The 14079-nt window shown below is 36.6% G+C and overlaps 1 protein-coding gene across 3 annotated transcripts; it reads left to right on the forward strand.

Moving 5' to 3' along the window:
• The first annotated feature begins 909 nt into the window (after window positions 1–909).
• Window positions 910–12981, forward strand: scn3b (sodium channel, voltage-gated, type III, beta). Of its 3 annotated transcripts, XM_059514474.1 has the most exons (7): window positions 911–1179; window positions 1477–1575; window positions 2776–2945; window positions 3032–3266; window positions 6467–6605; window positions 9905–9986; window positions 11855–12981. In XM_059514474.1, the coding sequence occupies exons 1-6, from the start codon at window positions 1125–1127 to the stop codon at window positions 9966–9968; spliced, it is 762 nt and encodes a 253-aa protein (XP_059370457.1). In that variant the 5' UTR covers window positions 911–1124; the 3' UTR covers window positions 9969–9986; window positions 11855–12981. The 3 variants fall into 3 exon arrangements, with proteins under 3 accessions (XP_059370455.1, XP_059370457.1, XP_059370458.1); XM_059514472.1 differs by lacking the exons at window positions 9905–9986; window positions 11855–12981 and adding an exon at window positions 9113–9416 and having other exon boundaries at window positions 910–1179; XM_059514475.1 differs by lacking the exon at window positions 9905–9986.
• The last annotated feature ends 1098 nt before the right edge of the window (window positions 12982–14079 follow it).

The raw sequence follows: 14079 nt of genomic DNA on the forward strand, positions 1-14079 counted from the left end.
TCAGTTTCTTCAACAGTCATCATCCAAGTGGTGACTGCAAACTGGAAAGGTTATATTCGGTGTGACTCATGTAATAATTGCAGTAATTGCGATAAAGCTGTTTCCCCGACCACGCGTAGGATAAGTAGGACCAGCGTGTGGGTTTGAATGATGAAATGCTTTTCTTGAGCGGAGACAATTGAAGCCTACAGATGCATACAGCTCATGATGTGCTGTTCTCGCTAGGGTTGATAGATGTTGTTTATGAGGGGAGAAGAGACAAGATGATGACTTAATATCGGCTGCTAGTGTACAACTCAGTGATCTGTGTTAAATCTGTGTGCTCTGAAGAAGCTTTGGCTTCATATCTGTCACTTTCTGTTGCCAGGACATGAGGACTCCACTGCCACCCATAAACAAATCACTTATCGCATCGGCCTTGAATAGAACAATTCAATATAGTGAGGATTAGGCTAGTCAGATTTTAATATAGTTTAAGGTGGGTTAATTATTTAAAGTGACAACTTAGCTACAATAATGATGCAATAACAATAATGATACAGCTCAGCTGCAATTTCACTGACACAGCTTATTAAAAACTTTACAATTTAATTGAAAACTTTAACATTTAATGTTGTCATACTGTATGTCACAATGAAACCTGCCATTAAACATTCTATTACAGGCTTTTCAGCAAAATTAAACAATAAAACAACTTTGAATCACATTAATATACAAAAAAAAAAAAAGATAAAAGGTGACATGCAAAACCGTAACCATTGGCCAGCCAGTATTGAGAGTAAAAAAGTTAAGTGAAATTATAAAATGATTATAAAATTATAAATTTGTAGAAGTCAGTTTGAAAGTAAACCCAGCGGCGCATGCGCACTGAGCATGTCTGTCATGAGTAAGTGGCTATTTAGTAAGTCAAAGACTGGCGTCTGTAATTCTACAGCTGCGGAGTTTGAGGATGGAGCATCTGTACTGCTCATGTGGCTGTAAAAGGAAACCGTAATCATTCTCGGTCACTGACATCTTCTGAAAGAGCTCGTTGGGGAGGCGCTGGATTTCTTTATTCCGCGCGAATTTTCTACAGGAATCATTTAACGTTAGATCCACAGGTCTTTAGATTCACGATAATCGCCATGGAAATGCAGCGTCCGCTTCTGGTTAAAGACGTTGACGGATGTTTGCATCTCGGTAAGAAATCTCAAACTTTTCTTGAGAAACACGAAATGTTCATTCTGTCTTGTAGACCTGTATGAAACATCAGCTCCGAGTTTGCTATTTCATTGCGACGTCTCTCTGCTAGTGATACAACATCTGAAATCAAATGTAATGTAAATCAGTTAACGTAACAACCGCGCTGTCCGTGATACTGAACCCATATTTAATAGGCGTTCATATCTGAATTATATAATATAAACAATTTAAACTCTTCAAAATCAAGTCAGTAACGGTTTTTCTTTTTTCTCTTTAACCTTACTTTACTTACAGGAAGACTCAATCTGAAACGCCGCCCTGTTGTTAGATCTCCCAGTATGTCAACTCACATGAGGCTTGTGTTGTGTTTGCTATTGCTCTTCATATTTGCTGGTAAGTGTTTTGCAATTTTAAATGAATAATTTGAATAATAAATGATGACACACGTAATTTTGCCATTTAAAATAAGGAAAGAGAGATACAGTAATGGTGTTTTGCTAAATCTTGTCTTCATTTTTCAGAAATTATAGCATTTAAATGTGTTAAACTGATAATGTTAATAATACTAACTTTTTATATAATAAGTTTTGTAATTTAAAGTAATTTTTAAGATAATGTGTGGTTGTGATAAGCACTATTGGATATCAGAACTCAATATGTATTATTGCATTTTTTTATTAATTCATTATTTATTATTTAATTATATTTAATTATATTAATTATAATTTTGTTTTGTCATATATAGCCTTTTAAATACTATATCTCCTAGTACATAAACCAGTTAATCATACATCAGAACATTAGTACAGACAGTATGTGAGGTTCTTTTTTTAACATATTGGTTTAAAAAAACACGATCCATACAAATATTGGCACTGATTCAGCTCTTAATGGTCCCATAAGTGTCAGTGACTCACTGCTTCTCCTCACAGATTGTGGCGGTCTGGTGTCATCAGAACATTAAGAGATTTAAAATATAATTTCCACTAACTTTGCATTCTTCGACTAGTGGCGAAATATGTCCCAACTAGTCGTTATTATTATACATTGTCTGTGCTTGTGGGATGGACAACTACCTTTGGCATTTCCATTGGCCCATATGACCCTTCAAACAGAAAAGGCACGATCAGTCTTGACAGCTTATGCTTGAGGCTATGGGTTATGTAACATGGCCTGCATTTCAACAATGGCAGTGAGGTTCTGTTCACAGTCGAGTGAACACTCCAGAACAATCTTCACAACACTGAGCCCAGCCCCTGCTCAATGGGGCGTTCTCTGCCGCCAATACTGAGCATGTGTCTGCAGCAATAAGTTATGTTTTTGTCTGAGCGGGCATCGGGAGTGATGCTGTGAGCGCCTTCTGGAATTGGAGCTTGTAATGGATAATGATCTCCCTCTGCCCCTCTTTCTCATTCTCTGGTGCTCCCTTGAGAAGTCTCTGCCTCAGATTTAATTGACCTCCATAAAGTGTATAGAGTTTGACGCTACATTTTTGGAAAGGTGTTAACTTCTCACTCCAAAGGGCATGATTGGATGTCCTATTTGTTGATGAAAGATGCATGTGTGTGGTAATACTCTGTGTGTTTTCTGCAGTTCAGGAGGTCAGACTGGTGTGTGTGGATGTGCCATCAGACACAGAGGCCACCGTAGGCGGTGTTATGAAGTTAACCTGCATCTACTGCATGAAACGAGAAGAGATCTCTGCCAAGACCAAAGTGGGCTGGTTCTACAACGGTTCTGTGTCAGATTACAGAAGAATGCTTGTGAGATTACCTCTTAGCTTTTTTTGCTGCATATTATTGTATCTAAAAATGAGCATATCTGACACACAATTGTCTTCTCTGTGCAGATCTATCAGTATGATCATGAGCCGCAGGAGCCAGAGGACGCAGAAATGTACTGGAAGGGCCGTCTGAGATGGAACGGCAGCAAGGACCTGCAGGACATCTCCATTAGCATCATAAATGTCACCGCAAATGACTCTGGCATATACGAATGTGAGGTGTCACGCTTCTTTGAGTTCGATTCATTCAAGCATACCACCAACAAGAAAATCACCATTGAACTGAAGGTAAAAATGCAAGGTAAGTGAGCGAACACTCTGCTACGTCTAGCCATATTCGATCTGATTACTTCATCTCTACAGTGTGATTTGGATGGTTGTGCCGGAGGCTGTAACCTAAAAATCAGATACTGTTGACCTCAGTACAGTGTCTTTCCTTCATTATCGTTTAACTGTGTTCGGATGTGTTGTTTGCATTGTTCTAGTAATGCTGTGCTCTGTTCTGTTTTTATTATTATTTAAGCCTACTTATTGGAAGGCAGGAAGTTGTTTTCAGGGCTTTATCTAAGCAGCCACTTACCTCTCTATCTGTTGTAAGGGGTAATGTAAAGATTCTGGTTTGTATGCTATTCTCTGGATGCCTGAGATTGCTGAATGCAGAGTACTTCCTCTCACTTCAATCGAATATACTTTACCTAATGTATATTTGTCTCTATTTACTCATGCTACCGCAATGCATCATCTCTATCTGCGAGTGTCTTGGTTCACAGATAGAAATAGACAATGTTGTATTTAAGTGGTGGGTTTAGAGGATATTTTGTATTGCAAGCAGCCTTCCAGAACCACAAACTTACAGTACAACTCTGCTTTTACATTCAATGCCATTTTAGATATGTTCACTGCAGTGCATGAGACATTTGTAAAGATACTATTTATAATGTGATCACAGGTCCTTTTTGCACTTGTTTTCTCTAAAATGTCACATATGCTGCACTATCATTGATGGATACAGTGGTTCTCACCTTTTAAAACCCATTTTGAAAATGCAGAACAGTCTGTTGATAAATTATTCATATAATCAGATCACTGGGTGGGCTTCTGCTCTGAAGGGTGAAGCTGAGAACCTCTGATCATGCAATCACTTGAGTTGATCTTTAAAATACAATTTACCTGTCTTACAGTATGTCATGTAACCCTAGAGTCATATTGTTCTCGGGGAAAGCTGACATGAAGTATCTAAAGCATGTTTGTTTCATTGTGTGGTTCTGTGTTTGCATGCAAATGATTTACTGTAATGTCTTTAAAGGACAGACAGAAAAATGAAATGTATCAATTTCTGCCTAATGAATACTAGGGCTGTGCGATTAATCGAAATCGAAATAAAATCTCGATTTGAATGTGCGCGATTTCTAAATCGCTTTATAGCACGATTTTCCGTGGCCCTGACCTCCCGCAGTATGTTATCTGAACCAAACAGGATGCAGCGCACCTAAGTGGAGCGCGAGAACAGAGCAGACTGGGCATATGCCTAACTCCAGGTTCACACACTCTGTCTGTGATGTGTAGCCTTTTTTTCCGAGCCCATGTTAATGGAACAGTACGTTCACACTGCATGCATGTAAAAAGGTCAGAACAGAAAAGGTTATAAATAGAAAGGTGCGAAAATATTTAATATCTTGCGCGTGAGCACAGAGAGAGTTGTGAGTGCACAGGACACAGGTTGAGCAAGAGGAGACACGTTGCAAGGCAGCATATATCTGAGCCTTATACAGTCATTGATCTGAGCACGCGCATCTGGTTTTGTTAACAGAGCAAAGGAAATCTGTGTGCGAGTCAGTGATGCGCGGGTTGACCCAAAATGAGCGGGTGCCTGCGGTTACGAGTCATCCAAAAATATTTTTAATGATATTCGGGTCGCGGTCGGTCGGGTCCTTTGAAATTAAAATGCCAATTAAACCTTTGTCATTTATATAGTACTATAGTACATTTTTAAAATACATAGGCCTACACTTTATTGGCTGAATAACTGGCATGGAGATGACGCACAAGCTCAGTCTGCACGAAGAGATAGAGGCGGCAAAGAAGACTGCATGGGGAGCAACAGCGCTGTTTTTGGTAAAACATGATTTTGACGACTTCATTACGTTTTGTTTTATAGAGAACTATTTTTAAAAGATTTTCGTTTGTATAAATTGTATCTTAATTTTGATCAATTTTTTATCAATCAGTTGCCCGTATTTAATAAATAAGAAGCAAATATATAGCCTAGCAGACAATGTAATAAGGCGCCGGCAGGATCACTGGCATTGCATGTGAACCAAACTCAGCGTGTGCCTCAGATTTGAGAAATATAGGCTATATTATATATATATATATGTGCTTTCGCGTTACAATAATGCGCTCTCGTTGCTGCTTCTGAACCGCGTACACATAACTTACTGTATGGAGTACGTGTGACCCTTGGGCAATAAATATATTGGGCAAAACATATAACACCTGAGGCACCGCTACAGTGAGCTCTACGACCAATGCATGGCAAAAAAAATCTCAAAATCCCTGAACACGGTTTTATTTTAATTTTTTTTTTCATATGTCTAGACATTTTGTTTGACATCTTTACTTAGTGATTATTTTGACTTATGTCTGTTCTAGAAACATTTGATAAAGCTCTCATTGGTTTTCTTTTGGAAATATGTTTAAACGCATTTATGAGTGTAAAGCATGTCTGTGTGTGTCAAAATCGTGATAGGTTTTTTTTGTCCATATCGCACAGCCCTAATGAATACCTAACTGAACTTTAAAGGGATAGTTCACCGCAAAATGGAAATTCAATCATCATTTACTTAGCATCATCATGCCTTTACTTTTTTACCCGTTATTTTAATTATATCCATGCAATGGAAGTCAGTGGGAACCAGAACTGTTTGGTACCAACACTCTTCAGTATAATTTTTTTAGGTTCCAAAAAAGTAAGTCATACAAATTTGGTATTTGAATTTCCGTTTTTGGGTAGACTACCCCTTTAAATTAAAATCAACTTAATAAAATGTCAATTTTTTATAATAATTATAATTATTATTATAAAATTTTCTTACCAGCAGTTGATTCATTTGGATTCTCTGCAGATCTTCTGTGCATGCTATGCTTTTGTTCCTATAACAATAGTATATAAAAAATGTACAGTACCACCTGGATGCAAAGCATGACTGCTCATCTCTGAGGTTACTTATAGTTGCACTTGGTTATAGTTTTCTGGTGACCTGAAATAGCTTTAATGACAATCCTAATGCATTACAGCAGATCAGCTATATTTTGACTTGCCCACTCATGCATTTTGCACTTTTGTCCTCATTTTCAGTACACTTGAGACTGTCTGAGATACTTTCTGGATGAATTCATCACAGACATGCTTAGTGGCACCATATCAGTCCGAAAGGCCTCCTCTGATTGCTCAATTAATTGTACAAAATTCCCTCTGATTGCATTTTTTCATTTTCTCAGCAAGTATAGACACCACAGCGCTGTACTCCGAGATCATGATGTATGTGCTGCTGGTGTTTCTCACATTCTGGTTGCTGGTGGAAATGATCTACTGCTACAGGAAGATCTCCAAATCAGAGGAGCTGGCTCAGGACACTGCGTGAGTATTCCATTTTCACGTGTCTTCAGTTACAGTCTTACGTTTACAAGTTTGAGGGGACCATTTAAAGGAGTAGTTCACCCCAAAATTTAAATTTGCTAAAAATGTACTCACTCTCAGGCCATCCAAGGCGTAGATGAGTTTGTTACTTCACCAGAACAGATGTGGAGAATTTTGCCATACTTGCCCTGCAGTGAATGGGTGCCGTCAGAATGAGAGTTCAAACAGCTGATAAAAACATCACAATAACCACAAGTAGTCCACAAGACTCCAGCACATCAATTAATATCTTGTAAAGTGAAAATCTGTGTGTTGGTATGAAGTAAATCCATTATTAAGGCATTAAACTGTCACTTCTGGCCAAAATCCCAGTCCATAATTCATTATAATGCTTATTTCAGTGAAAAAGCCCATCCTCTGTTGTCTTCTCACATTAAAATCCACTGACATACTTGTTAAGAACTGTTTTGGGCTGTTTTCACTTGAACAGGGCTTGGTCTGTGCATATTTCACTCTTAATTCAGACAAGAGATAACCTTTCCACTGGTGAAAGTAGGGCTGGGCGATATATCGAATATTAGCGATAATATCGGAATAATTTTGACGACGATGTACAATTTGAATATATCGGGAATATCGAATATTTCAAATTCAAGCATACTTTCCCAAAAGAACGCGCCGAATGTCCAAAAAAGGAACCTGTAACTGCTGACTGCTCTACGCCCCTCTACTACGAGAGCTGTAATGATAGCGGTTGCCAGATAACAAGAGTTTAAATCTCCGAATCAGAGCTCCACTGTTACAAGGATACATTTTCTGCCCGGTGTTTGCTTATTTTAAGCAATCTGGCAACCATGCGCACGTGCTCACTCCTCATTGCGGAAGAGCCGCTGACGATAATCTGAAAACACTAACAAGCTGGAATTGAGCGATCTAATGAAAGCGTCGTTCAGCCGGTCTGTGTTCTGTCGTGAGATCTTAACTGTATTGTTTGCATTTGTGATCGCAAAATAAATGCACTTACTCGACCGCTGATGTTTGAATAGAGAAACATAGGCTATGGCCATTTGGAATTATTATTGGGGAATTTCACTGATATGTTTACCAGTTTCCATAATATAGACAGAGAAAATGCAAGTCTTTTGTATTCATTTATATATATTTATATATAAGAAATAGCTATGTGCTTCAGCAACTAGCTCCCCATCTAAGAGGGTTTTTAGTGTCAGTAGGAACATAGTTTCATGCCACATAGCTTCTCTTAAAACCACAGACAGTTGACAGACTTGTGTTCTTAGCTTAAAAACTTGTTAAAAAAATTAAAATAAAATACTTATCCCAGTTGCATAGCTTAAATTGTGAATTGCATGCACTAAAAAGTTGACAGAATGCACTTTCTGTAACTGTTACTTAATTTGCACTGCTTCAGTTACATATAGGCCTACATGTATTCATTTAATAAAAAGCAGTAAGTGATCTCTTGGTCTAGATTTTTTAACTGCTTAAATTAGCTGTTTAATCTAAATGTTTTTTTTAATGGGCAAAAGAAAATCATGTTTTATTTTTTATTATTTAAATGCAAATGCAAACATATCGAGATATATATCGAATATCGTAAAAAATTTGGCAATATCGAGATATCATTTTTTTTTGTATATCGCCCAGCCCTAGGTGAAAGCAATATTATGGATAGAGAATGATGGATTTTAGCTAGAAACAATGATTTAAAGTTAAAAACCCCTTGATGGATTTGTTTCTCACAAATATCACAAGACGGTATCTGATGGACTGGAGTCGTGTGAATGATTTGTGGATTATTATGGTGTTTTTTTATATAAACTGTTTGGACACTCATTCTGAAGGCACCCATTCGCTGCAGAGGATTCATTGGTGAGCAAGTGATGCAATGCTTAATTTCTACAAAACTGTTCTGTTGAAGAAACAAACGCATCTATATCTTGGGTGACCTGAGTTTGAATCAATTTGAACAAATATTCATTTTTAGGTAAACTATTCCTACATCCATCAAAATGTATCTATATTTACTAAATTATACAATGCTCTCCATGGAAACGTAGGATAAAATAAATTCTTACTCCGACATGACATTCAGTCAATATCGACTAACTAGAAGGTTCAATCATTAGTGATAAATTTAACACCGTATTCAGGAGATTTGGTTGTTTGGATGCATGATAGACTACCATGACACACAAAAACAGGCATGCACACACACCGATACAGTTAATAGACATAAGTGCTTTAAAAGCATGCATTAGTGTGACTCAATCCCATCAGTCATGCAGAGCATATGGGAAATAAAGTGGTGGCCTGTCAGCCTTACCTGTTGTAATCCGTTTCATTTGACACAGCATTGGGCCATTTAACCCTCTTTTCTTTCTACTCTTTCTTTACCACTGCTTAATTTGTTGTCAGTCATTTCTTCTTGATTTGTTTGTTGGTCATATGAATATGTGATTATATTGCTATCCTCACTCTGCCAACAGGAAAAAAACACTGAGATCCCCAAACTTCAGCATCGAGTTTTCAAAATCAGAGTCACTGAATATCATAGCGATAATTCAGCCAAAAAATAAATTGTCATTTGTTTACTTGCCTCATGTCATTCCAGACCTGTATGGTGTCATTTTTTTTTCTCTGTCCAAAAAATTAATTTGTGAAGAATCATTGCACCGCTTGTCATACAATGACCACATAGTGATTATTAGTGAATAATGACTTACATTTGTACTTAAATTAATTTTATTATATTTTAAGGGTTAATCTGCATATTTTGGAGCCCTTGTCCACTATGAAAAAAAATATTTTTTAGTCTTTATATTGCACACTGAAAAGAAATGGTTACCTAAAACGTGCATCTGTTAATATCTAAATACAATTTTTATTCAAGACAACAATATATTTATAATAAATTATATTTTAATAATTTGTTATATTGTATTTTTTTTTATATATCTATATATAAATGGCTCAACCAAAATACATCAGGTTTCTCTAACAATTTTAAGGATTAGGTGAGGTACAGTAGGAATATCTCCTTAAAATGATCACTTTTTTTTTTATTGTGCATGAGGTGCATTAAAAAATTTTGTGTTACATGGAAACAAACACCATACAGATTTGGAATGACATGATGATGAGTAAAAAAAATAAAAGCTATAATTTGGTTGAACAGTGGCTTTAATGTGGTGATGGTAGGAGTCCTGGTTAAGTTGGTGCTGCAGTGCACCCTCAACTCTTAGTTTTTGCCTTTTTCTTTTGTACCTATTTGTCTACAGGACAGACTACTTAGCCATTCCTTCTGAAAATAAAGAAAACCCGGGTCCCGCTGTAACGGAATAAAAGTCTCACACCTTTACGGTATTTTTGAATTTCCCTCTCAGTTAGAAACATCATCAACAATTCCTCACTCATCCAGAGTAGCTGACTAGAGCCCATCCATTATCACTGTCTGTTTCTCTTTCATTGTTCACATCCTTTCTTAAAGGGGCCATGACATGTTGTTATTATTATTATTATTATTATTTAATATGTTTGTGACGAGTGGGGCGGGGCCGAGGGACGTGGGAACAAGGAGTGGGGCCGGTGGAGTGATTGGAGATGAGCTACACCTGCGACCCACCACCGGTCTCGAGTCCCACGGAGGAGATGGAAGGATATAAAACTGGAGCGACGACAGTGAAGGACGAGAGAGGACAAGGCCTGGGCTTTAGTTTATGTTTGCTTTTATTTGTGCGCATCAGTCGTCCGTGAGGGGCTGATGCGCTGTTTTGTGTTTATTTTGAATTATTAATGTTTCATTTGATCGTCCGCCGGTTCCCGCCTCCTTCTTCCCGATGATTATGGAGTTTTTATTATTACAATGTTCCTTGAGGTTTACTTATAATTTTAAAGTTTTTTGCACAAAAAACCCCAAAACAAAACAAATTAAAAGATGAAAAAATTATTACTTTCAACCCTCATTCTGACCCTCTCTCTCAGTGAACTGTTTTAAGGGGTGTGTCCTTTAAGGCTTGTCAGTAATTGGTCACTGCTATGATTGGCTAACGTCATAGCATAGGAATTATTTTTTTTTTGACGCAATGTGAGTCGCGACTCTCGCCTTTAGCATAATCAAGTGTCAGCCTTTGAGCGACTGAGTGCTGGTGGGCAGGGCCTGCGGTGAGAAGATGACTATTCGTTGATTTCTTGCTCTGGAGGCAATGTTTATGCAAATGTTTTCGCCCCTGTGATGCCAAACGAGCGGTTTTTGGAACTTTGTTTATAATGAGGAGGTGGTTTTTAAGCTATGAAGTTTGCAGGGTGTTGTAGTACAAAGACGTCTTATATGCCAAAAGATAAAGGCAAATTTGATTTCTCATGTCATGACCCCTTTAACATCACCCGATTTTCATTCCCATCCCATGCCACTCTTCTGTCTCCAAGCAATTACTAACTACAGCTAATCTCTCAAGATAATTCAATGAGAAGTAAAGTACAGCCACGGTAATGCTTACAGTAGGTCAGGGTTTGTACTCTTTGTTATCTCCTTGATCGATGATTTTACATTGTGTAAAGTGATTTGGAATATGAGAATGCATTGATAGATGTGATATGACATGGATCCATTTATTCTAAATTGCACTGCTCGATTTTTTTTATTTAGTTTTTTTAATTTGTATTTCTATGCAGCTTCCTGCAATGTCATCTGATATGAACCGGAGTGATTTGTAATTTGAGGAGGACTTTTTGTTGCTGGTGGGGGTTATGTAACATCCTCTTCTAATATGGAGTTTTCTAGAAAAATGATTTGAGTATTGTGGAAGTGTAGATATTTATTAATGGAACACAATGGCATTTCTAAAAATGTTTTTTTTTTTTTTTTTACTACTATTTAAATTTTTATATTAATTGTAATTTCATAGAAATAGTTAAAAGTGAATAACATAGTCCTATATATATATATTGCAATTTTAAACTTTTTTTTTAAATTATTATTCCAACTTTCTAATTTAGAAAAGTAAACTACAAATGTTACTTTTTTTATTTTTATTTTATTTATTTTTTTAAGAATAGCTGCCTTTTTTTAAATATACAAAAACAAATCAAACAAAATGTTTGTGGGATAGTAATTCTAATAATCTTTATCTAATAATCAAATTTAAATTTCTAGATAGATAGATAGATAGATTGATTCATGGCAAAATATATATCTGCTAACCAAATCTGGACATTGCTTTTTGTTTCAGGTACTGACGATTCTTAATAGCAACCAGTTTAAAATGGAGACCAGGCACTGATCTTGTTCTGACACTGCTCTGAGAAACCAGGAAAACCTGCCAAATCAAATCCCTCTCATCTTGATAATGTGATGCGTGGAACAAACTCTCGACTGCTTCATTATCTCCTGCTGCCTCAGTGGAGGTCAGCAGTAACACACGTCTAATCAGACTGATCAGGATCTGCATGTGTCCGTCCTCAACTCTTGCCTTAGTAGAGACACAAATACAGCAGCCCAGAGCTGAAGAGCTATCATACTGCCTATAGACGCACTTTTCTTAATCAAATGTCAATCATTGCTGTCACAGTGCCCATGTGAGCCTTTCCCTCTTTGGTATACGCTGTTCTTACTCTTTTGATAGAAATAGATGAAGATAAGTCTGGATTCTAATTAGACTTGGTTTTTATTGTATTTTCTATACAAGGAACCCCTTTGTAGTATTTTGGGTTTTTATTACTTTTTATTTAAAAAACAAACAAACTCCGCTTTGCCACTTTGCAATCAGTCATCAGTGAAACGGTGGCAGGTAAACAGCTGTAATGAGGAGTTACGTGTACAGCAGTGTCATTTGTTTACATTGGTCATAGCAGTCAGTTTGTCTTCTGCATCTTGCAGCATTAAAGCCAGATTAATACTGAACAGCATAATTATGACATTATTCAAACAATGGCAGTTTGTACTGAAGCCACATTGCCTAACCTGTTGTTATTGTTCAGTGATGTTCAGCAGCAGCAGTGAGTAATCTGTACACTTTAAACACTTGCTTTATAATTCTACACACTCCTTTCAGATTGACTGTGAACAGTTGTTGGAACTAATAACAAAATCTGTTCAGCTGTTTAAAGAACATTTGGCTATGTGTTTGTATTTCCTTTTTCCACTGTTGCTATAATGAATTTATAGATTTGGATATTTCATGTATTATTTCTATTGGTGCCGGCTTGCCGCTGTTAACTTTGCCTTTTGCATTGTTTTATATAGGTCACAGTTGCTGCCACAGAAACAATGCGCTTGCTCTACCCTGTTATGATAGAGCTGCTCATCACTTGTCAAAGCTTGTCATGTATATTAAACCAGGTGATGCATTCCAAAAAATGTCTGAATACTTGTTATTTTGAGTCATTTCCCCCCAGCCTTAACACATGGCTCACACACACACTTTTTTTTTTAAGTTAAAGCTTTGAAAAAGCATGCTAGATTTTCAATACCTTAGACAACCACAGTTCCCATAGACTATATCGTATGTGCACTTATAAATCACATGTAAAGTATGTAATTTACAACAAAAAAAGCAAATTATCTTACAACGCTGATCATGTTTTCTGAAGTAATTTCATAGCTGATCTGTTTGATCACACATTGTGAACAACTATTCTAGTTATATAATGAATATGTAATGCCACTAATGAACAAAGAGGGCATTGTCAACAATGGTCTTTGTCTCCCTCTGTGGTTCATACAGTGTAACTGTAGTTGACTGAACTAGACGTTACACACTTACCTTTTGATATACACTCTTCGTTTTGTTTGGCTGTTTTGAGGATTTAAAACTCATATTTTGTGCATTTACGTTTAATGAATAGTTTAGAACAGTTAAGACAAAAGCAACTTCTCAAAATCTGACAGTGTCACACGTCACAAATACAGACCAATACATCAGCATATTGAGGTCACAAAGAAATTGCTATTTTATATTTATCCCACACTTACCAAAGTAAGAATGCTGATGCTAAATCAACTCTCAGAACTTAGTAAAAAAAAAAAATCAACCAACTGAAGTTGACGTGAATGCAATCTCATAACACGTTCCACTAGTGTCTACCATCTAGAAAATGTCCAGAAAAATAATTAAATGCATGTGTCACATATCGGGTCATTCTTCAATTAGAGTGGCACAAACAGTGACACCACAGAACAAATTCAGACCTTCATAAAGTCGGGACTGCCATCATGCAGTGATTGGATAACTCTTTAATGTAACATGAAGATTTTGTTACACATAACATCTATATTAACTCAATTAAACCTATGGTGCTCATTGGTCATTTTTGACCGATTTATTTATTATTATTTTTACTTTAATTTTGTGTTTAGTTTTGAATATTTATAGGTTTTTTTTTCTTTTTAGTTTTAGTTATCTTAGTAAATTAAATTAAAATAAGTGAAATTAGATGTTTCGTTTGCAACTAACTG

Source organism: Carassius carassius, chromosome 28 (assembly GCF_963082965.1).
Source record: "Carassius carassius chromosome 28, fCarCar2.1, whole genome shotgun sequence".
Lineage (NCBI taxonomy): Eukaryota > Metazoa > Chordata > Actinopteri > Cypriniformes > Cyprinidae > Carassius > Carassius carassius.